This window comes from Larimichthys crocea, chromosome XXII (assembly GCF_000972845.2).
Source record: "Larimichthys crocea isolate SSNF chromosome XXII, L_crocea_2.0, whole genome shotgun sequence".
Taxonomy (NCBI): domain Eukaryota; kingdom Metazoa; phylum Chordata; class Actinopteri; family Sciaenidae; genus Larimichthys; species Larimichthys crocea.
Genome location: NC_040032.1, coordinates 13,529,461 through 13,554,666, shown reverse-complemented (window position 1 = coordinate 13,554,666; position 25,206 = coordinate 13,529,461). Strand labels below are relative to the sequence as shown.

General features: G+C 42.9%; 1 protein-coding gene across 2 annotated transcripts in view; it reads left to right on the top strand.

The window, feature by feature from the left end:
- spns2 (SPNS lysolipid transporter 2, sphingosine-1-phosphate) overlaps positions 1–25,206 on the top strand; it is a 58,414-nt gene that overhangs the window by 5,736 nt on the left and 27,472 nt on the right. For both annotated transcript variants that reach the window (XM_010742885.3, XM_010742886.3), the window contains exon 2: positions 12,175–12,240. In XM_010742885.3, coding sequence (XP_010741187.1) covers positions 12,175–12,240 — 66 coding nt within the window. The remainder of the gene's footprint in view (positions 1–12,174; positions 12,241–25,206) is intronic.

Sequence of the window (25,206 nt, the reverse complement as noted above, 5' to 3'; positions counted from 1 at the left end):
ATTAGAAATGACATGATATCCCACACCGAGTGGACTTTTCCAGACCGGTTTCCCACACATATTCCACTAATCCCTTTATGTCTATATCCTGGCGTGCTATTCCCATTGCTGTGAGAAAACAGTCTGTGTGTTCTTTAGGCTCCGATTTAGCCGACGTCTGTAATAGTAACCAATGGAATTAGACGGAGCTTCTTCCTCTGCCAGTGCAGGCCCTTTCATGTGGCTAGTCCAGATTTTCACCATCAAGCAGACGCACTTCCCTCGCAGCAGCTTTCACCCCTGTGACCCCCCCACGGCTATGAACGCATTGAACACTTCATGGCTCTGCTGCTGGGTCACTTCGTTTGGGACTCTTCGTTGGGACGTACAGCTGTTATTCTGGCGTCAGTCCAACCTTGCATCCTACATCACTCATCACGGCTATGAGGCCATTACATGTGGTACATTCTGGTCTAGATATTTATACTCACTCACTTACATGCTATGGACCAGAGGTTTCCTAAGTGAGCGTTGAAGGGGAGGAGTGTCGGGAGAGATGAGAGGCAAAAAATTCCATGTGAGGTGAAAGAGACAGGTGCATGCTGGTCTGGAAGTGAGTTTTTGTAGTTTGTGCAGCTGAACAGCTGAACACCTTCAGCCGTGACAGCTCATAGAGGCAATTAAGGTCATTTTAAACCCAAGTGCATGATTTCTGCAATTTGCTTCTAACATATATTGCACTTGAGTCATAACTCAACAAAGCGGCAGTTGCCTGGACTCTATCTGAGGGCGGGGGACTTTGAAATCCCTCCGCAACACATCCATTTAGAGCAAAGCCTCATATCATGTTCTTAACAAAATCCAATATCAGACAAGAATCCGAGCAGTGGTTTCAACATGCAGTGCCTGTTTTTATCATTTAAAGTCTATGCAGGTTCTTATCTTTTAACTTCCAGTAGCCTGATGAGTCAAGTCAACTTGTAAAAGACAACAGTGCTTGCTCAAGCTGCCTGTTGATCTTTGACTTGTGAAGGTGAGTGGTTGCCTGATAATCACTGACCTCCCCTTTGTCATCAGAGGGGTGTGTGTGTGTGTGTGTGTGTGTGTGTGTGTGTGTGTGCGTGTGTGTGTGTGGACATAAGGACAGGGCGTGTGTGTTATCTTTGGTGTTGTGTCCTCCACCTTAAAGTTTGCTTTGAGATTACAACTTTGAGATAAACTCAGTCCAGTTACTGTAGGAGTTTTTCAGACATGATGGAGTGATAGCGGGATGAGTCAAAAGCAAAAAAAACCCAGAGGGATCCTGGGTGAGTTTGCCCCTCGTGTTAATAAGACACAACCTCCCCCTTTCTGTCTGAGTAAGACGAAAGAAGAAAGAGCTGCAATTCGTCTCTTGGTGCAGATGGCAAGATTGCGGGGAAAGAAGGAGGATTTTATGGGATGTGCTGAGCACTTTGGTGTGTTTGACACGCTGTCAAATAACTCATAGCCCGTGCCTGCTTGAAAAATGTGAAAATTTGGATTCCTCACTCCCTGCATTCCGCCTGTTCTGATTAGCACAGCGAATTTTAGCTGGGAATTATCCGAGATCTCAAAATTAAACGTGTTGGGATTGTTGTACGATGTGCTGCGTGAGCATTGTGCCATGAACCGGTAAACAGTTGAAAAAAGTTCCGTCTGTCTGACTGACTTTTTCACTTCTCAGGCTACACTAAACATTTCCCTTTCCTCCAGCCACCCCAGACACTTGGTGACATTCTCATCCATTTGAACGCACACCAAGAGACATTTAAAAAAACAACAACAACAAAAAAAACAACACAAGCAAGTGAAATGTCCATGTTGTTGAAGGTCATATTCAAATGTTCTCCCAGAGTTCAGTGGCTGACACAGATGTGGAAACAGGAGACAATGCAGCCCATTTTCTATCTTTGAGACACACTCACACACACTCACACACACACACACACACACACACTGAATATTGATCAACAGAACAGCTTGGAATTTGTTACAAGTGATGAAACCGTAAACGTCCTGAGACACGCTGAAATTGGATTTTTCTCTGACACATTAACAAGTTGTTCTTGAGAGGACAGGGATCTAATATTGACCTGATTGCAGCACAAGTCACAAGCAGCGGTTGTGAAAGCAGACCTGCAGCCATAGCCAGCAATATTAGCTGTCAGCTCCTGGAAGCTCTCACAGCTGTTAGAATAATATTTAGAGTGCTTATTTACAGCAGCCCTATATTTGAAAAGCTTTCCTTCTTGAGGGAAAATTTAATCTTCCCCCCCACCTCCCCATTTACATGTGATAGAGTAAATAGTGGAGCCTGGCAGAGGGATTATGTAATCTTTTATATCCACCAATCAGATCCAGGATAAGGTCTTGTAATCTTTTATATCCACCAATCAGATCCAGGATAAGGTCTTGTGTGTGTTTGTGTGTTCCCTCACATGTTTCATCAGCTCTTTTTTTGATTTCATTTGTGGATATCCGTCATGTTGTCAGAGCTAGATGAGATTGCAGTTGGATTTTTTTTTTTAAACTATATCTGTAGTATGTGTTACTGGGCTTGAGCTGAGGTTGAATGAGGGCACTGACCTCTGTCAGGTTAACACACACATGCACGCACAGCCCTTGGTTTGCTTTTCTCCTGTGAAAACTTCACACTTAGGATTGAATTCCTATGAGAATGTGTCATTGGTTTTATATTTCCAGGATGTCAGTGCTGTCACAGGGACAACATGCATGCATGTGCAGGTGCTAAACGTAATGTTATCAGCATCATGATTTACAATCAGTACGGCCTCTCATTTACATTTTGCACTGCTACACTGTTGAATCTGTTATGTTGTTTTTCCTGCTGCTCTGTGGGAGAATTTGCCTATGAGACAATGACAGGCTGAGTTTATGTGTTTGTTTCTGCAGTGCAGTTGTACACCAGTATCGCTGCCTGGAGTGGGTTATTACAGCGTTCTTTTGATTCTTCGGCACCATAACTGTTTACTGGTCCATGTTTAAATACATAAATCTGCAGGCAGTCTGTCACCACACCATTTTCAAGAATGATTACATTTTGATTGCATGTATTTATAACACTGAACATTACACACCAGGTTGGATCTGTTGCCGATTGTGGTAGTTGTGGCATAAAAATGCAACGGTACTTTTTCTACATGACGTAGATGTTTCAGTGATGTTTTCGAGACGAGACCGCAGCCTGCTGAGGTAGCCCGTGCAGTTATTCTGGTTGTTGTGCATCTTTCTTAGTACAGTTCAATGACCTGATAAGTGTGTATAAGGCCTGAGGCTGTGTACTCTGCTGTAGGTATATGGGCCGTTCTTTAATAAAACAGACTTGGTATGTGAAGAAAAAAATTCCTTGGCGAGTTTTCCCACGGTAAGAAGGTGTCAGACTCGTGTCCTGCTCACACCTCAATGTTTATGAAATCTGAGTTCAGGTTCGGAAAAAGGTCATTTTTTATAATTTTGTGCAAAAAAGACATATTTGGGTTTCTCTGAGTGTTTGATGAAATAGCAGAGGAAGTAATGAGATGTATATCTAATTCATGAGACAGTGAAAGATGAACCTCACAGCCTTAACTAAACTGTCCTCCCCATAACCCGGATAAAATTGAGTTGGAAATGAGCGGCTCCCCTCCTCCTTAAATGAAGATACAGTGTGAGTGGCATTGGCAGGATTGCTTTTGAGTAATGTGTGTGTGTGTGTGTGTGTGTGTGTGTGTGTGTGTGTATCGCTACAGAGAGGTCACCTTGACAGCATCAGTATAAAAACACTTTTATATGTCTGACTGGTCGTCCGTCTGGCTGTCGTTGTCATGGAAATACGGGAGGAAGGCTGAAGATGGAAAAAAAACATGTTCGACATTCATATTTATACATCTATAAACTCCCAGGAGTCGTTACATCTTTCAAATAACTAAACTGTACACATTGCAACACACGCACGTGTCGCATGTATTGGATAGGAGTGACAGGATTGGTTGGGGTGTGGGAAAAAATACACTCATTTACGACAGATGTTATCACTGTGTACAGAAAGAACAGACAGCAGAGAGCCGTTCCCCGTTTCGTGTATGATCCAGTCGAACAGCCTTGAGACAAAATGGACGCTAAATTGCATGCCAGAGATGTGACATCCTGGTGCCAGAGCCAAGAAACCTGTGCCACACCGAGTACCTAATAACTGACTGTCAACACAAGGTTAAAGGACCTGCAAAATAGTCATTTTTTTGTTTGTTTTTTATACATTTCTTTTCTGTTTCTACCTAAATTTCACGTCCATACACAGAAAAGTTATTATTGGTATCGTTTTAATAGGATATGGTGATGTTTTCCCTCAATTTAACCATTTTTTATGACTAAAACCCCCCAAATTTTACAATAAATATAAAATTCTTGGGCTTTTCTTTATCTTAAAATAAATAAATAAATAATAGTAATCATTTGCCAAACATATTAACCATATAGAACCAGCTTGGGCCTTGAATTCTCTGTTTTGTGAAGCCCAAGCATCGTAATTATCCAGAGAAGTTGCTTTACTGTAGCTCTTTGATGCTAAATTGAGCTGAAAATACAAATCTTCGCCAATTTTCTCCTCTTCTTATCATGGCTTTGGGTCACTGCTCACCCTCTCTCTTTTTTTTTAGAAACAGCACTGAGGTCTAGACAGTCAGTTTGACAGCCTGTGGACATCTTATCGTTCTGCTTTACAGCTCATGCTGTGAGGCAATCAAAGGGAAGTCAGATGAAATAGACGGGTTGCTTGTCAAGCTGAGAGCACAAGAATATATTCCAGATATAGCAGATATGGTAAACTATCGAGTATTTAATAAATCAGCTGCATTTTAGTGCATGCGCTTGGTAATTAAAGAAGCCGTGTCTAAGTGAGCGTCATTAAGTAAAATCATTTAGGAAAGCTTGTCTTGGCTGTACGTACAGTTTATGATAATTAAGCAACATAATATTTCAGTCGATTCCTCCTCTCCTTATAAAACCGCAGAGAGACGAGAAAAGAAAGTGAGAGGGGAGAAGTGAAATCTCATTACCACACAATGACTCTAATCCTACTCACTGTTATGTAAAAAAGCACGGGGATTACTGACGGGATTTTTCAAATTCACGTGCTGACACACACACACAGTGACTGAGAGTAATGTAAGTGAACTCTTACTCTGTTTTAGTGGACAGATATTGACATAACCTACATTTCCATGATTAAAAAGAGCACAGCTTGGTCTATGGGTAAACTTTAAGGATGTCAAGGGTCGGCCAGTTGGGTTGTGGCTCCAACACTTTGGTCCAAATCTCAACAATTATTTGAGGGATTGTCATGAAATTTCCTTTATATGGTTGACATTTAGTCCAAAGCATTGCGGTGCCTCACAGAGCTGCTGACATGGCTGCAGACTTGTGAGATTTCTGGCTTTTCACCTCTTGGTTACCATTCCAACTCTCATTAGACTTCATTATTTCACCATGCTTTTAAGAGCTGCTTTCAAATACATGTTTCAGACAGTATTATTAGTAGTATTTATTGCGTTAAAGGCATAATGTCATTGTGGATACAAAGACTCAGCCAAACTGAACCTCGGGGCATTTTTAGTGGGTTTGTGAAAAGGACACTGTCCATATCGCTTCTCTATTACATAAAACCAGACACTATTTGAGCCTCTTTCAATTATTTCCTCCAGTTAATGTGTCTCCTTTGCAAAAATTAAACTGCTGTTCAGTATTCCTCGGAGGAGCCGCTGCGAACGAGCGCGTCTCACAGAGATCCCCAGGCAGTCAGACACTCTCATCTCATCTCATCTCAAATACCTTTGCTTCGCTTCAGCGCATCTCTTTCCAATACATCTAATGCATTATCTCATACGAACAAGCGGGCTAGTCCTGGATGTATTATTGATGAGCTATAGGTTTAGTCTGCTTCACTATGCATCCTCACCACTGCCATCAAATATTTAGCACATACTGGCTGGGACTGATGCAACATGGCCCTCGAGCTGAATTCAATCTTTTGATTGGAAAAAGAAAAATTGGATAAAAATTCATATTAATCAAAATTGTAAGACTGGCAAATCTACCTGCCTTCATTTGATTTCGCCCTAAAGCGAAGTGAAGAAAGAAAAATGAACTAAAACCATCAGCTTTACTTGCACTTTTTGTTTGTGTCATAGTGAATATTCGAAACTGAAACATTTTTTAAATAAGTCAGCAAATTTAAAAAGAAAAGACATTAAGTGAAACCAGCGGTTCTTCTTTTTATATTGCACGTGCATGTTTGAATGGTAGATATTTGTGGGTTTCACTCCCTGTTTTTATGCTGGCACGATGGGAAACTCTCTGAAATAGTATTTGCGTTGGGTTGGGTGTGTTGCTTCAGGTGAGAAGATGAAAAAATGAGCCAGGAAGTACAGTTTGAGTAATGCATCCAGTTGAGTTGAAAGCTTATCACATGCCAAAACACTGCACAGTTATAAAACTATGAGTAAGTAAGCAATCATTTTCTCATTCTTCTCAATTACCACAAGATAAACAGAAGAATTACACTATCCATGTTACAGAGTAATCTACCAGAGACATTAACTTGCATTATATTTGACGAATAAACAGTCGGTCGACAGGTGGCATCGAATTCAGGACACAAAAAATAACAATGAATGAAAAAAATATATATTTATGTTGACATTATGCGTTGTATGTATCCTATATCTATTTTTTCCATCGTAAACATTTGCAAATCCAATTTATTTTATATTTAAAACCATCCATTGTTTTACAGCCGGTAGTCTTGAGTCACTGCGTTTGTTGGTGCATTGTGTTACTGCCACCAACAGTTGAATAAATTAGAAACCAACAGCAGTAAAAAAAACATGCATGTATGTGTATGGGCATGATACAAACAAAACTGGGACACACTCGTAAAAGCACATTGCTCCATCTTAACAGGGTACCTTTAATTCAAATGACTCTGAGATGGATAATATTTGATTTCTTGCGTCAAAACAGTACCCTCCAAGCTACAGTGGTTATCTTACTGTATTTCTCTAACAGTGTACACTTCAAGTTGTGTTTTTACTACCGACAGAGCTGCAGGACTTGAACTCTCTAGCGCACTCACACACACGCCCGATCTCTTGCTGATTTTATTCTCTTGTACGAGCTGCTTCGAAGCCCTCCCGTGCAGGCAGCTCTGCACTGTTTCCCAGACATCTGCAGCACGTTTCCTTTCTGTGTGGCAGGGGAAAGGAAGTGGAATGGAAAAAGCTCTCCCCCGCCCACTGTGGCCACATGGCAAGGGAGGAGAGCAGTCGGTCAGGAGCCCGCCGGCCACAGTCGGGCATATTTGTGGTCGGCTTTCTCCTCGCTGCAGTCTGAGGCGCTCTGCAGCCCCGACCTGCCTCTGTACTCTGTTTTGCTTCCTTGCGTTTGTTTCTTTGCTGTCTCTCACAGAAATTGGTCACAAGAACAACCAGAAAAGATGCACTTTCTCCTCACTCATTATGCCCCCCCCTCCTCCTCTCCTTCCTTTCCCAGACTATTTATACTGGTGGGGTTGACACATGAAAAGGGATCACCCCTTTGCAGGAATGAAGGGGAAGGATCTGGCCACATCAGCAGAGCGGTTCACCGCTATCCGCCACACTCCGGCCAGAATGAATGACTTCCATCCATTGGCTCCGTCTTACTTAGACACACACACAGTGAAACCAGGGGAAAGGGGAACACACACACACATATACTATATACATAAACAATGGAAACATATGCTTTACAACCTAGACTCATCCTAGATTGTAACCACCACATCTCTCTTTGGTCCTCATGACTCCTCTCCTCTATCTCTGTCTTTCCAGCACTGTTAAATTGGACCACTATTCTCTCCTTCCTCATAGCCTAGTTTCTCTGAACAGAAATAGAAACAGAAGGGGGGGGCCGGAGATCCTCAAGACTCTGTTGGGGATTTGATATAAATTCTGCCCTCTCCGAGCTCATGGACCTCTTTGTGTGCATATTGTGTGTACGGGGTGTGGTGTGTGTGGGCGTGTATGTGCTCACTTATGGTGTATTTGTGAGTGTATGGTGGTCCCAGAGGAGTAATCCTGGCAGCGTGCGTCACCACACGAAAGCTGGCCTTGCAAAAACAGCATGCTGTATCCTCATTTAAATGTTTCCTCTGTATCATGTTGTTCTAACTGAAGACTTATGGCAAATTAACCTCAAAGAATGGCAACAGAATCCTAGTCTGTATATTTTTTGGGGGGGTCATAGTTAACTGGGATGTTTGTCTCAGTTTTTTCTGGAGCTGCATTGATCTGCGTGATTCATAATTCCTCGCCTGTACACTTAGCGAACAAGCTCCTGGTAGTCTTTTGAATGGAAACGGCGAAAGACTGAAAGAAAGTACTATTCATATTGCAGAACAAACACTCGCAATTCACTCGTCTAAATGCAGCATTTGTGGCATGTTGCCGTTGACCAATTTGAGTCATTTCTTCTTAAGCCACACTGAAAAAAGAGTGCCCATAAATACAGACTTTATGAGAGGGTGGAATAAGTGTCAACTCCACCACGCTGGCCCCCGACTCTGTGTCAACTCTGTGTTTTGACTGTATGCACAGTCCAGCATCACAATAAATTCATGAAAGGGGTCCTTAAGTGTCAAAGAATATGTAAATGTGGCTGTGGACAAATCATTTAAATCATTTAAACACCTCTTGAAGCTCGTTCGTTGTGCGTCTTTGGTCTAGAGGTAAACTAAGGGAGTGCACAGCATTTTGTGTCAGAGGGAGTGGCATACAAAGTAGCTGTGAGTGTGCTTCGCTGTTACCTTAAATGAAGATGAAGGTAGCTGATGTTGTTGTTGTGTGCTGTCAGGAAGATCCACATTCCTGCCGTGTTTCTTGCCTGCCGTCACATGACCTTTGGACTTGAGAAACAAATTATTGTTGCTGAGTTAAATGGATCTGTGGAGTTGTAACAGCAGTGACGACCTGATATATAGAAAAATATCCCTGTTTTTTAATTTAAACTTTCTATCTTTCTATTTCTGCTATCAGATAATAACCTGTGCTGGGGAGGGACATGTTAGCAGACGCCGCATTGTGAGTCGCAACCACAATGAGGATGTTAGTATGAGAAAAAAGGCAGAGATCTGGAAAGCTGAGTTCCTCTGTGGTCTCTTGACCTTTATCTCTCTGAGTGTCCGTACAGCGTTGCCATGGCAACTAAACAGGGCGCTGCCAGCTTGGTGCGACGTTCGCGGTACCTCGCCATCGGATGCATCACTGAATCTCTTTGTCTTAATAAGTCGTGCTTGTTATTGACATTTTCTCAAAAGTCTCTCAGGTTTGTCTGAGGAGAAATAAAAAGAAAGAAAAGGGAGAGACGGGATTTAGAGGATGAGGAAGGGGGAAATGTCAACCAGAGCAAGTAAAACGGGAAGAAAGAGAAAGCGAAAGGAAGAGTTTGATTGCCAGGCATTAATGGCCCTCATGGAGATGAGAGATGATGGGTGTGATAGGCCGCTACACCAACACAGAGCTGCTGGCTCCCTGTAATCCCTCACAGATTAGCACAGTTCATCACAGAGCTCATTGCACTTGAATCTACTACAATAAACACTGTTACTTAGACCTGACTTCCCCCCCACTTATTTAAATGGTTACACATGGAGCTGCTAGAATAAAACATCTTATTTCTATCATATTAACCTCTCACGTTGTTCTCACAGATCTAATCTTGTTGTCGCAGCAGGTCTTTATCACACAGTGGCTTCAGCTCTACTTTATCCGACATCCACGCCTCTGTTTTCTTAATCTCGTTTTGCCATTTATTTTTTTTAATTGTCTGGTAATCGTAGACGGGTGTGGTTCAGACAAATGCAGACTCTGTCCAGGAGGGACGCTCCACCATCTGGCGTAGGAATCCCCTTCCCAGCAGGCTATTCGTATGTGATAACGTGTGTGTGTGTGTGCATGTGTGTGTGTGTGTGTGTGTGTGTGTGTGTTCGTGCACTTCTTCCAGGCTAATTAGAGTACAGCTGCAACTGTACAGTACTCTGTTAAACACTGCTGTCACTGTTTCACAGGCTTGACAAGGGAGGGGGGCAGAGTCGCTGTCACAGCCAAGCCGTCTGCCAAGGCCATGTAGTGATGATGACCTGATGAGTTTTATGATTATAAGTGTTTTCAAGCCTGTTTGTGTCTGTGGGTGAGTGGATGGTGGCAGATCACCTTCCTGCTTTTTTATTTTGAGAGAGAAAGAACTAAAACCCTGAGGCGCATTAAAATCTGAAATCTTCTCCTACCCTAACTGGGACCATATATATATACTGTATATATATATAAACTGAGATTTGCCTGCCTACAAATGTAAATTGGTCTCACCTACCTTGAGGCAGCTGCTGCATAATTGCCACATTGTGTGCTAATAAAAAACACGGTTGCCACGCATGAAAGCTGGGGTGATAGACGTGTTTTTAATTATTTTTTTTTTAATTCTCTTCCTTATTAAAACTTTAGGTGTCGGTTTCAGCGAAACCGGGTAATAACCAGCATACCAGCATCTTTAAGCCGCTTCATTACGAAAGAGAAACAAGACAACAACGAGAGCTGTTAGTGTAACGCTTAAACAAGAATGCTCCTGTGAGCAGGTGGTTTGACTCAGATGACAGGAATTTGACGTATGTCTCTGCTCCTAGTCCGGCCTGCACCTGCATCTGCATCACACTGCCCTGGAAAATTCTTTAAAACCTTCGTCTCTCTCTGTTGACAAATAGATGAGCGAGGCGAGGCGAGGCAGTGCCGAGCAAAGCAGAATCAACAGCATCTATTATGTCGGGTGTAGTGCGTTCACTACACGTGTGCATGTCTGTGATCTTTCTCATCATCCTCTTAGGCTGAGATGTCGGGACATTATTTTTTTAAAGTCACAGTGACTCAGGTGCACCAGTCTAGAGGTCAGGTTGTGCTAGGTTAGACTGGTCTTTTGGGGCTCTCAGGAGAGGAGCAGACAGATCAGAGGCAGCCAGCTTTTTAAAATCTTAGTCATGCTGCTTTTCCATTTTCATGAGCTGTGTTGCAATCCCCAGGACCAGCCTGCCAGTTTCACAGAGAGTCAGCTAGCACTACCAAGCACACCACATTGCATCTGGACTGCAAGGATTACTGCAATAGGGATGCATTATTCATTTTCTTTTTGGCTAAGACTTTGAACCTTTCCATGTTGGTGGTCTCACCAGGAGCAGAATTCATTTGACGAGACTTGCTGCCTCTTGTTTACTGCTGCTTAAAATTGTATGGTAGCCATAAAGGGATTTCTTTAACCCTAGTTCATCACCCTCTGATCTTCTTCTTCATCTTCATCTTCTGATGTTTATGATGTGTTAAAACGTTTATGAGATTTTCTCGTGCATGCTTTGCACGCTTGCTACATCGAACACATGAGACATCATGCTTTGATGAGCAGATATTCATTACCTTTGGCCCAGCACCAGGTGACATTCACTTCATTAAAGCATTAGAGCCATGCATAGTCTGAGTTCCTTCCATTCCAGCATAACTGCTCATCGGTTGCTCTAAGGTTACACAGTAACAGTACTGAGACGACTTCAAAGACCTTGTGGTTTTTTTCTCGCAGCGCTGTGGTGCTGCCGTATGTCTGTGTGAATGATGAGAGCCACCAGATATTTTGACTTCACACAGACGGTCGCAGCGTCATCCGATAAAACCAAAATCAACTCCAGTTACTGCAACGTACCCGCTCCCCAGAGACGTCTCTATGAGCCGGTGGGAAGCTAATGGTGGAGAAAGTGTGCGCGCTTTGTGTGTTTTACAGACGGTGTGTTTGGCGATTTAACACCAGACACCGTTCGTCTGTAACACCCTCCAGTTAAAGTCTTTGCAGCCATTTACTTAAGTTTAGCACTGTATGGCAGCCAAGAGAGCACTTATCGGGGGATGTTATATTGCTCTTCAGAGACGTTAAGTGAATGATAGCCTTCAAGTGCTGTCTATACATCATATCCGGCAATAATCACAAGCCACAAAAGAGTCAGAATTAATTTATCTGGGAAGTCAGGTGGAGTTCAGTGTTTAAGTACCTGTGATTATGACTATTATGTCTTGAAACCACGTTCATGCTTCCTTCTCCTCCTGTTCACAGGTGTTTTGCTCGACATCCAGCGGCATTACAAAGTGTCAGACAGCAGAATCGGCTTGTTGCAAACAGGTGAGTGTCCTTTAATCCCGTAATTACACGTCAGCAATGTTAGCCAAACACCTAAATACTTTTGCTGTGTGATGAGGGTAATTATTGCACATCCAAATCCAACCCCTTTGGCAATAGTGGAAAAGCAAGGGTTTAGTTACAGTCCACAGACAGCACAATTTCTATGTGTTACACATGATAAAGGACTGCACATTACGGAGTTAATTACAGAATCAACCCACTGATGATTTATTGACTCCCGTCTTTCTCCTTTTTAGACATTAAGGGGCTCTAAAACCTTAAAATCTTTTTTAAAATATGATTTCTTGGGGCTTTTTAGACTTCTCTGTCTCTTCTTAAGAGACAGTTGCAAGATTTAAAGCAAGTTTCTCAAGAAAACAGATAAAAAAATTGGCTCAAAATGTTCCTGCCTGCCTCTAATTTAAATAAGTTTGCCAATACAAAAACAGAAATAGATTCTTCTGGGCACATTTTTAAAAAACTACAAAGATAAAGCACTGCCTCAATTTGTGCAGAAATTTATGATATCCGCGTGAAATACTGCAGCGCTGCAGCGACTGAAACTACAGCATTGATCGAGAAAAGTTGCACCATTCATTTTGATGCATATATATATATGTTTTTTTAAACTATATTCAAGTTAAAGCTGTTTATTTAGCGCCATTATATCAGTGCGGGAGTTAGATTTCGTCACAGCAGCAGCAACAGCAGCAGCAGTAGAAAGAAAAACACAGTCGGGAGCCAGGCCAGGCTGTTCTCCTGAGAGTCTACATGCATGTACACGGAGCGTCTGAGGACTCTGGTTGAGGGCAGGGTTTCCTGTTCCACTCTGCACCCTAATGAATTCACCTTTTAGGGAGATACCTTGCAATGCCCTCTCATTGGAGCACAGGACCCAGTCTTGTCTCCATGTAGCCTCAAAGTCATTTAAACACCAACAAACTTGCACACAAAGTGCCATTGAGGGGCAAGCACGCAGATTTGAGTTTGAGGGACGGAAAGAATACAGCCCAGTGTTTTCTCCCCCCCCCCTTCACTTGATGTTCTTTGACTAATTTTAGGCGAGCTGAATGGCGTGTTGAGGACAAAAATATCTACCAGGAAAAAGACATAAGTGTCGTAATTTCTGTTGGCTTTTCAGTGAATGAGCCATTTCATCATTTCCAAAACTCATTTCCACCCATTTTCACTGTGGTATGAAGAATCTATACTTATACTCGCATTAATTTTTCTCTTTCTCCTTTACACATTTTTCTCCTTTTATTTCCTCTTTTATGTCTTAGTCGATTTTTATACAGAAATCAATCTGGCGTTTCAAAGCAACCAATTTCACATCAGACCCCGGTGCCGGCACAGACTGGATGTGCAGAATCAAAGACGTTTTATTATTATTATTTTTATTCATCAGCAGGGTGCCTGATTTTGTGAAAACAGACTGACCCCTCCGCGTCTGTTCTGACCAGCATGCGCTGCAAGATTTGCATGAAATTTTAACACGAAACAGGAAACCGTAAGTGTGAAGGGTGTTTGACTCTTAATTCTGTTTGCATTGGCTCATTACTCGGGTTGTGCACGCTCACACACTTAAACACACACACAGTATGTTAGCAGAGGGGCGTGTGCAGCTGACTTGCCCTCTGTACTGTCTGCATTTGCAGGTCTCTGAGAGGCACCCAGCTGATAGGATAAAAGCAGGGCTGCTGTGTGTTTGGTTTTGCCTGGCCTGTCCCAGCCTCTCATGGTTCAGACTCCGCTTGGCCCTTGATCCCCCAGGCGACCTCTTTCTCACACCGGTCTGAGGAATGCTGGGTGTCCGGGCCTTGAGCTATGAGAGCGGGTAGACTCAGACAGGGAGCCTAAGTGTGAAGAAGAGGTTAGGAGGTTGACGTAATGAGGGTGCTGGATGGGAGTCTCAGTGTGTGTGTGTATATGTTTACAATATGCACATGCCCTTTCCGGTTTTCCTCCACCCCCACTTCCCTCTCCAGTGGGAACAATCCTTGCCTCTGTGAGCACCTGCAGGCCAGGCCGGCTCTGCCTTCTCTCCTTCCTCGCTCCCTCTGTCCTGGCAGCTTTCGTCCACCTGGGAACGCAAACTGCCAACGTAGGTGTTTTACAGGCTGTGGGCGTTGCGTGTGCTGAGGCTTTCTCTCTTCCTCTGCTGCCAGGTCACTCTTACACTTCTAAAAAAACACTGACCACACACTACAGGATCCAAGTCGCAGAACAAACAAGTCTGAGTCAGAATATCTTATGAACTCTGTTCTGGTTCAGTTTGAACAATGGATAGCTTTGACCCTTTTCTTTGGCTCTTGATCAGAATGAAAAATTTCCCATATCTAAAAGTTACTGACAAGATGTTTTGCTTTTGGGAAACTCTAGCCTGACTGAGCACTCGAGGAGCCTTTTAGACCTGCTTCAGTGTTTGATTGTTACTGTTAGTGAGTAGAAATAGATAATTATATTTGTTTCCAATAAAGAAATCTAATGTTATTTTGTTTAGTTATTATCTGATATAGAAATATGCTCCACCTTCATTCGCTTACAAAGACCCATGAGTATTGCGGATGGTTCACCTTGTGGATGAAGGTGAACCAAGATAATATACTGTAGGAGGGATGAAGGATGGAGGGGTAAAGGTGGATGGATCAGTGTTGGCTGGTGGCTCTTAAGTGGGGGAGCCGTCTCTTCTTTACATTATGGGATTAGAGCCCCTGGTTATTTGAATGAAAGAGAGAAGGGGACAGGGATGTAAAAACTGAGTCGAGGAGGAAGTGAACAGATAAGGTGTGTTTAAATACTTCAGTTGCGGGAAGCGGATGAGTTCAAGGCGTGGTCTTTGTTTCCAAACCTAGTTATAAAACTCCATTTTGTAGAAGTTGATTTATCACACCCCCGACTGGCAGGAAAATAAAGGAGCATATGTCTTGAGACTGGCATGGTGAGATTAATGCTTTTTACAGTGTGGCGGTGTAAACTGGTGTTTTCATGCTAACAGACAACACATGGAAAATACCATGTGGTGAGCTCAGCCTCCACAGCACCAGTTATTTTTGTTATTTGGCAACACCGACCTCTTCCAAAGCAGCTTACACAACACAAATTGACTTGAGGTATGTGCTCATTTCTATTGTGCATGCACATGTGTGAGTGCGTGTGCACGCCAGTGTCTTATTATTGCCCAAGGAGCTCTCTGTGTAAGAGGATGAGGTGTCCATAGCTGTCATTCAGGTTCGGGTAAAGGCATGCAGTTTGAGCCTGGAGCTCTCCGGCCCGTCCATCAGCATGCGGAGTTGGTCTCACCTGAGCTCAGCAGACCTGTCAGTGCACCAGTACATCCTGAGCTCTGCTCTCCCACCAGAGACGAAAGGCCTCTTTGCTAATGGGCCCGGGGGCAGCGGCTATCTGAAGTGAGTGACACCGACACACAACTGTGAACAGGACCGGTCCCGAGGGTACGGAGGGCACAGGAGGTTAATGGAAGAGAGGAACAGGAGAGGGGGGTTCACCTGGATGGTGTTACCTTCGGCTGAGGGGCGAGTTTGGGGCTCTTTTTTCAGCTAGACAGAGAAATCTGAGAGAAGGCTTTCACCTCCTGTTAACATGCAGCTCTGAGGCAAGTCAGAAAACATATTAATTGGTTAACATATCCCTTACAGTGGTAGATGGCATAGTAATTATCCAGCACTGGTTAAGCATCGGAGCAGAGTTATTGGGGTCAGTCAGACTGGATCTACAGTGGGGCGGCAGCTTAATAAGGAGCCGGCGCTTAAAACAGCTCGCAGACTGTCTGTGCCCTGTTCTGTGTGTGGCTGCCCACCTTGTCTGAAACATGACCCCAGCACACACACACACACACACACACACACACACCAACTGACATTGCTCCAGTCTTAACATGGTGTCAGTCTACCATTCAGCCAGTATGCGAGCTGTGAGGAATGAGGCCACAGGTGCTGTGTAAGACTTACGGCTTGAGCTCCACTAACACATCAGACTTATACTTGCCACAAAGAGATTTGGGTCTAAACCGCAGAAGGAGTCAGCACTGTGTTGCATAGGAGTCGGGTTTTCACCACCGAGCTGTAGCTGTGGCTGTCTGGAACCTGTTATTTACTCGGTCTGAGGTGTGGACGATTTTATAGGTTTATGGTCAGTGTCAATCAAATATTTCTACTGCTGAATTGGTGCCTCTCTAATTTCCTTTTACACAGTGGGAAGTTGAGCTCGCCGTGCTTTATCAGCTGTTTTGGCCACTCACAGCTGCTACTATTTTGTCTCTTGCCCTCGTTGGTATCCCTCGGTACCTCCTCACTCTCTCTCTCTCTCTCTCTCTCTCTCTATCAGCAGTTTGGCAGCTGTTGTTGCCTTGTTGTCACTCCCACTGGCATCTTACAGGAGTTAGATGAGCCGAGAGGGATGAAGGGAAACGGGGGCAGAAGAAAGAGCCACCTGTGACTTCCTCCCTCTGGTCATGCATGGCAGCGAGGTTTAATCGTCTATTGATTCCCAAAGCCAAATAATTGCAATGCGATGGTGTTCAGCGGCCTCTCTCCTGCTGGGACGAGAATAGAACGATGACCCGATGATGCGTCCACATCACCGCGCTTGTGTGTGTGTGTGTGTCTCCATCTCGGGCTGTTTTTATAGGCCATGTCTCGGAGGAGGGCAGCTGTTGGGTGATGATTGGCACCCAGTCTCCTTCCCCCTCACTTCCTGTCGACGAACCAATAGCGCCGGCGACGAGTGACTGCCAATCCAATCAGGGTTTTAAGCCCAATTAAACAAGCATGCTGTCAACCCCACTTCATGTAAATGTCCTATCGGATCACAAATGGCCCTGTGTTTTTAAAGCACAACAGAAACCGCACAAACGGAGGGGAGGTGGGGGTGAAAATAGGTCTGTTATTTCATCGCCTCTTTCCGTCGTCAGGGGAGCGATCGAGCATACATGGCAACGAGATTTTTGGTGATATTTTCTCTTGCATCTCTGAAAAGGAGGCTGAACACCAATTGATTGTCTGACGCCACGGGAGGCTGTTTCACTCTTTCTGCTCTTTGCATCAGCAAATCAATTAGGAACACACACACACATACACCAACACACACCACGGCCCTCCTAGTCAAACACGTGCTTGATTCAAACATACCTCAGCAAGTCAAGGTCAAAGATAGTGCTTGTTCGTACGGTCTGTTTTCATTTAAAGGAGGCAGTATGTACAGTATGTGTAAGTCATTTGTGCCTCTGTGTGTGTGTGTGTGTGTGTGTCAGCCCTAGTTTTCGTATCCCATTACTCCCAGTAATAAGGGCAGCATACAAGAACACAAACACAGACAAGCCAGGTCCTCTGTCATTTTAGCCGGAGCATGTCATTAAGTTGGCTGCTCCTGTAGTTACTGCAGGAAAGAAAAACTCCTCGGCCCCGTGCATGAGTGCTCTGCTGGATCTCTGCTTGGTGCCATGTCACCAGCCACAGGAAAGTGTCTCTGGGGAAAAAAATAACTGCATGTTTTTATTAAACGCTGCAGCTTGGATCGCAGGCTGTAACCACCTCTTCTTGTTTTTAGGACAGAAGCAAGCACCTTCCTTTATTCTAACCATATGTGTTGAGTTTATAATATGCGCTGGTAATGTGCAAAAGATGATGTTCCAGCGCACTCCTGCCAGCCGGCCCGGTATTTGTAGCAGCGTGTAATTCTCCCCAGCTGCAGCTCGCACACTGTGCAGGTAGTAGAGAGATCCGCTGCAGCTGCGTTGACAAGCTATCAGCTCTCAGAGTAGCTGAAGGATTGAATAAAATAAAAGGGGGTTTAAGTCGGCATTAGGATCGAGCTTGAGCTTGGCAGCTTCTGGATTTAGCCGTTGAGTTTGACAGAAACAGGCGAGAGAGTGCTGCACGGGTATTTCCCAGGCTTCATGTGGCATTTATCATACAGCAAGCCAACGCACTGGTAATCCAACACCAGTGAAGTCTGAACGGAGGAGTTTTTTCGCAGAGAATTAACGGTGATCAGAAATCTGAAGAATGCAGAAGTGTTTGGGGCACTCCATGAAGGGGAATCCAGGAAGCAGAGATGTGATGTATGAGAATGTCTGAGTTAAGACGTATTGGTCGGCTCTGGTGTCCTACGCAAAACCAAAGTTATGTGTCACACCCTACACAGGCAGTCCCATTAATCATTAGAGGAAACAAAGCTGCCGTTCCCACCAGTACAACATACCTGATTAAAAACACAATAAAATGCGCTGGGCAACATTAATTGTTTGGTGATGAATGAAAGGAACATGACTCTTAGTTTTCCTCCACCCTTTATTGTTATGTGTTTGCATACCATGGTCGGTCTGCAGTGAAATATCTAACATATTATCCCAACCTTTGTAGTCATGAATATTAATTTTCTCTAATTCTTATTTCATCTCAATATCAGAGCGAGGGAGGCAGAGGGAAGAGTAAATTACTCTGCTCCATATGGATACACTGCAGCCTTTTACGAGACCCAGCACTCCAGTAAACAGCATTAGATTTAGTGTTGTGTTAAATATAATACACAAGAGATGGTGCGAAACTCCAGGCTACGTTCTGCTGAACAACTTCATGCTGCCAAAGCCTTTATAGACACAGTTCAGCAGCATTCAGACCACACCATGCCAGTTTAACCTCTGAACTGGTACAATTGCACAGAAGGTAAACGACAGGTAATAAGTTTCCATATTTAATAATACCTCTTCCTTCCTGGTAACACTGAGAGTTCATTCATAAAAAGAGGCTTGGCTTGTTTTTCCTGTAAGCTTCAGGTACGTTTCTGTGTTTACATAAATATATATATATATATACGTGATCAGTTTAAATCAGGACACCTGTAGCTTCTGTAGGGACTGCGTGCTTTAATAATAACACAAAAAAGTTTCTTTCTGTATCATGAAAGGGTCACGCTGTTAGGAGAAAGCTAAAACACAAAAATTGTTTTGCCGCAGATTAAGTGGGCGGTGTTGTCGAGGATGTGTCAGCCAGCAGCTCATGCCAGATTCACAGTAGTGGGAGTCCAACGTTGCGGTTTCATTCATTCGGTGTCTTTTTAATCAGGTATCTAGAGCTACTTTTATGTCATAAACTATGTAGTATTACAACAGCGCAGTTGTTTGTAGTTTTCAAGCGGTAATTTGTGCAGTTGGCGCTTGTTGTTTGAAGTAATTGCCTACAAAAGTACTCACTTAATCTGTATGATACTACGGATAATATTAGTTTGAGAGATTATCTTCTCGGATTGAGTTATAAAGCTGCTTTTACTGACTTAAGAGGCATTGCTCATCCAGAGTTTACTCGTCATACAAACACCTCCAGTTGCGGCGAGCGGATAACCTTGTAATGATGAAAAGGGCACAAAGGTGGACGAGAGTCAACAGACACTGAAGAGGGAAATTGTATTTATGGAAGCGGCGTGTTTGCGATGCGATGAACGCTGACACCTCCAAACTTCGTCCAGGTCAAAGTGGCACTTGGCACACTGCTGTAAATTGCACCGAATGACAACGCCTTGCCTGCAGACATGTTCAGACCTGCAGATAGGATGTGCTTCTCCTATTCCTCTAATTCTGTCTCTGGCAGCTGATGGATGTTTCAAATCCTCGAGCTGTTGTCCTTAGGTTAGACAGTCTGTCCTGACTGTCAGGTTTCACAGCTGCAAGGATGACGGTGGGAAATACCCAAATCACAAACCCCGGGGTGATAATTTATGTTTTTATTCTCAGTAACCTAAAGTGTGTCCCTGACATAGTTTTTTTCGCACCATTTTGCATCCTGCCACTGCAGCACAAAGAAGCTCTGTGTCACTTGATTTCTATATTGAATAAAAAAAAAAGATCTTATTTTCATGCGGGCGCACGCTAATCTGCGGCAAATCATATTTACTTCAAAAGTCAGAGGTAGGAGCTTAAAGGGAGAAAGGCAGTGTACATCTGCAGGGGATTAAGGTGCCCTTCAGGATTTTCATTTCCACTTTTTCAATTTAAATCACTGTCAGTGTCTCTTTTGTTTTTTAAAAAAAAAAAGGGGATCAAATGGGCTGCTGAGCATTAGGTATCCCGCAGCCGGATGCAGCGCCTTCACAGGTGCTCTCTTCATGGGAAACTAAAAAGTGTTTCATAGGGAAATGTATCTGCACAGCCTCCGTGAATATCAATCGCATACACACACTCGACATACGTGTGTCTCTGCATCTCCTCCCGACGCTTTATTCACAGTGGCATTGAATCACAGGGGGGTGAGTCATCCCAGGAGGTTTTTGTTCTGTTGGCCAATCAAAGCCCGAGCTGGATGTCCGGTGTTTTCTAGCCTCCCACTGTGTGTGTGTGGCAGGAAATATAGTGTATGTGTGTGTGCTCAATTGTATTCAGTTTTTAAGTGGAGTTACATTCATTGTCTTTACTTTCTATGTGCCCACCAAGCGGCAAGCTTTTAAGAGGCTACTCCAAATCTATATTTATTTTATAACCCTACATCAGTATTAACTATATAGTAATTAGTATAATAGTCAAGATTTGCTCAGTTAAATATCAGAAAGCAGAGGCTCTGGGTATTATACCCATCGTCTTGTAGTGTATCCAGGGCCTCACCCACTTTAGTAAGAGGTAACCATCGGACACAGCCCCATTCACCTGTGTCTTACATCACAGTGACAACACTGTAATGTTATCCTTAAATACCTGACTGCTGCGTCTGCTGTATACCTGTTATTGTGTCAGCCATTGTCCTCTCATGGAATGCGATAATTGATGTAATTTGCACACTCAGAAACTGTGAGAAATATGAACAGCATCTCATTTGGTATTTGAAGAACATCAGAACCGGTTTTGGCACTCTTACCCGAAGCACACACACAAGACCGAAAGTCAGGATCGATTGTCTTCTTTGTGGGAAATTTTTAAAATGTATTCACTCCAGACTGGTGTTATCTATTCTGTTAGAAGTACAAGAGACTTTTGAGTTTTTTTCGCTTTAAGGCCTGGCTACAAAGAGAATGAAGTAGATAAGATGGAATAATGGTGAATTAATCCACTCTATAGAGGCTTTAAAACATAAAACCACGTCTGCTAGACCAGCATCAAAAGGGTCCCTGCAGTCAGATGAGGCCACATTAATAAATGACCTTAATTGTTCAAACAACTGAATCATCTCCATATTCACTTTGCCCTGTGCATCTTTCTCATGAGTATACATAATAATCTAGTCACAAACGTCCTTGCCGTTAATTAACGTATGCCGCCGGTGCAGAATTGAAAATTACTCACAGCCCAAGAGGAGGGCGGTATGAGATAAACAATGGTTCTGATAGAAGTTTGTGAAGCTAATTGCGGGAAACATGTCATAAGCCTAAAGATGAAGTCAGGATGTCAGGCAGTGTTGATACTGTAGGGCTTGTTGGTGTTTTCCAGTCACGCTCGAGTCACTTCCTTCTAAAATAGATGTCTATGTAATGATCGCTATCGTGATTATACAACTGGGAAAACTGTAATTATCATATTAAAAGCTCCTCCAGGATTATGTAAGACTTTATATATATATATATATATATATATATATATATATATAAAAAGCTTTGTCGTATCCGCATATCAGCTGATTTATTGTGTTCTGATCTCCTGATCTCATCTAATCTGTCAAATACAAAATTCTTGATGCAAACGAAAGCAGATGAAAATGCAGCGTTAGTCAGTGTTTGAAAAAGTAGTCAAAGCTGACCATTGTTCTGTAAACGAGGTTATGAAAACCTTTCCTCCCCTTTTGGCCCGTAGTGTAAACACCCACAGACGTGCGTCTGCTCCAGACATCATCTCATCACTGAGAGGGGGGTTTCCTGCTAAATATTCGTTACACATGCACTTTATTTATGAGAGATTGGTGATTAGGGCCGAGGCTTTATCTCTGATGGCCGCTGTGGTCACACAAACATGTGGACTCTCGGTGTTCCCGCCGCATAAACAACCGTAAACACCGAGACAATGGTGGTCAGAGTTGGAATGTGACTTGTGAGGACAGACGACATTTTATACATGCTTCATATTCAGTCAAATCTTTTCCATTCGCTCGACTGCTTGCCAACTTTCTATTCAAAATTAGACATACGCTCTGCAAATTGAGTTATGAATAATTGAGATTATCTATCAATTCTCAGTGTCTTCGCTGAGAATTGGGAGGATTTGGGTGTGACCTGGCATCCGTGAAGACTTATTGTTAGTCACGGTTTGTTTGTTTTTCGACAACGTCTCGAAATAGACCGAACACATTTATTTTCTTGTCATTCTTGCTAATGAAGCCAAACATATCTTACACTAGGCCTGCGCTGCCCATTATCCGGCATTCAGTAAAACACACAGCAACTTTTCAAACTGTTTTTTTTTTCAAGCTTTTAAATAAATCCTGTAATTAAGCGAAGCGTCGCTTCATTGACACACCGCATCCATCAACGTTAGCAGCTCTCGGAGGAGGAAATCATCGTTTCCGAGCATGACAGATTTCTTTATTTGTAGGTTTGCAGCCTTCAACAGAGACTGACAGGAGAACAGTGGGATCGTTTGGTAGACGGTCTTTGTGGTGACAGAGTATTTCCTGGGAGCAGAGGAGTCTCCGTTAAGGTCGACAGCATGTGTTTGATATAAAGCAGATGATTCCTACTTCCAACACTGGATTAGTCACATCAGTGACATGATGAATGACTTCTGTTGAGTACATAGAACCATGTTATACAATAGTAGTCTTATTAACATTCAGAACAAAGGCATATTGAAAATGCTCATGTATAACTATGATTTATGTCAAAGACAACTAGACTTCAGATCCGAATCCACAGGGCACAGCAACACTGTCGGCATCGAAAGGGCAAAAGTGCATGGAAGGAATTCAATGAGATAAATGCATCCTGATTCTGTGGAAGGGTGTACCTGTTTCTGCTTAAAATAAATAACCTGACAACATTCTTCAATGCCCCTTGACAGTGAAAACAAAGCTGGACTGTTTGTAACAGTCCATCCTATTATTCCTCCACTTCAAAGCAGCTTCTTGAGAAAAATACCTGACACTCACGCTCTGTTGGGTCGCTCAGTCGACCTGAACGTCGGACCCAAACACCCTTTTAGCCTCGTTCTGACTCGATTAAAACTAAAAATGATGTTATGGGCGTTCTGTAACAATGTGTTTCTCCTTATCGCAGTGTTTTTTTTAGTGCTTATGCTGAAGCTGAACTCACACAGGACATGCAGGATACAAACACAAGGCTACAACAAGGCCAGTTTCTTTGCAAAATCAGCAAGGTTAACGCTAAATAAGTGCGAGAACACTGCTAAGAGGTGATAATGGGCCTTGAGAATATGGTGTAGCTCATCAAAAAAAAAGGGAGGGAATCACACAGTTACATGAAATAAGACAATGACCCAGAGATCTGGTGATATGTGGTGGTGCTAATGACTTTAAATAGGCCGGTTAATGATCAGGATGTATTTTTGACTTGCTGACTAATGATCTTTGGGCCCCTGGCTTTTAAAAACCATGTGGAACCAGCTGTTGGTGCGTCATTGTGGACCGCTCCCTCATCTTATCTCCAACATGCACTGCAGAACACCCTGTGTGCATAGCGTGTACTGCATGTGTGTGCATGTGTGTGCATGTGTGTGCATGGTTTCTCTAGCGGTGCTGTTGGCTGCAGGGTGAGTTGATAAAGCTCTTTAGAGGCCTGGATCTGCACAAAGCAGTCATCAGAGTCATTTAGCATTGCACAATAGACCTGCAGCACTTAGCCACATAAATGCTCATGATGGAGGCTGCAGAAAGAGAGAGAGAGAGAGAGAGAAAGAAAGAGAGAGAAGGAGGGAAATGCAGGCAAAAGGAGGGGGAGACAGAAGAGGAGAGCAGTGAGAGTGAGAGGTGGAGAGGGAAAACATATGGGAGAGATGAGGTGGGAAGGACTCATTATCTGTAATGAGATCAAGTAATCCCAGCCCATGTGAAAAAAAAAAACTCCAACTGTAACTGATTCATTCATTAATAATAATTCACATTAGATTTAAATTAGATTTCAAATTACATTTTAGTTTCTGAAATAGGATTCTTGTTCTCAAAATGATACGGCGTGGTGTCCACGTTGTATAAAATATTAGTAAAAAAAACAGAGTAGTCAGTGTTTTTGATAGTAATTTATGGTAATTTGAGATTAATTTAAGACTTAAACGAGTCTACCCGCTACATCTTACATCCAGGTGTTACTTGTGAAGTGTTAATTAAGTTTTGCCTCTGCAGTGGTGTAAAAACGAATGTTTATAAGTCGGCACAGAAAATGTAAGAATCATCCGTGTTTGTACTATATTTTCATTATCTTTTGTTTCCAGCTATTTGTTTTTAAGTATATGTCGCTGCTGCTGCTTTTTGGAGTTTTTATTTTTATGTGGAATCCTTTAATATTTTTATTTGTATTTATATATTTTCAAATGCAAGATGAAAGAAAGAACATTAACAGCACCAATAGCAAAATAACACATGGGTAATTTTAGCACAGTGGTACAGCATTAATATTTCATTTCACTGCATTTCATTTAGTACATAGATGGGCGATCAAATAAAACAAGCACTCATTGGTTATTGTTGTATACATACCTGCAACAACGTAATGTAACATGAGTACTTGTACCCTATTTTTTCTTTCCCTAAAATAAGGTTACAAAGGATTTTTTTTTCTTTTTATCATACGTATCACATGTTCAAATCTATAGTTATGCTACAATCTGATTATTGTCCCTTATCCTGGTTGGCCTCAGCAGCTGTGGGACTGTGATGCCTGTATCTTATATAACACACCCCTCCTCTCCTCCCTTCTCTCTCGTCTCCTCTCTTCTCCTCCCTTCCCTTTCTGTATGTTTATGCTGATGATGTGTCAAAACACTCCAGCCTTGCCTCCCCATCTCCCTCCGCTGCTGTC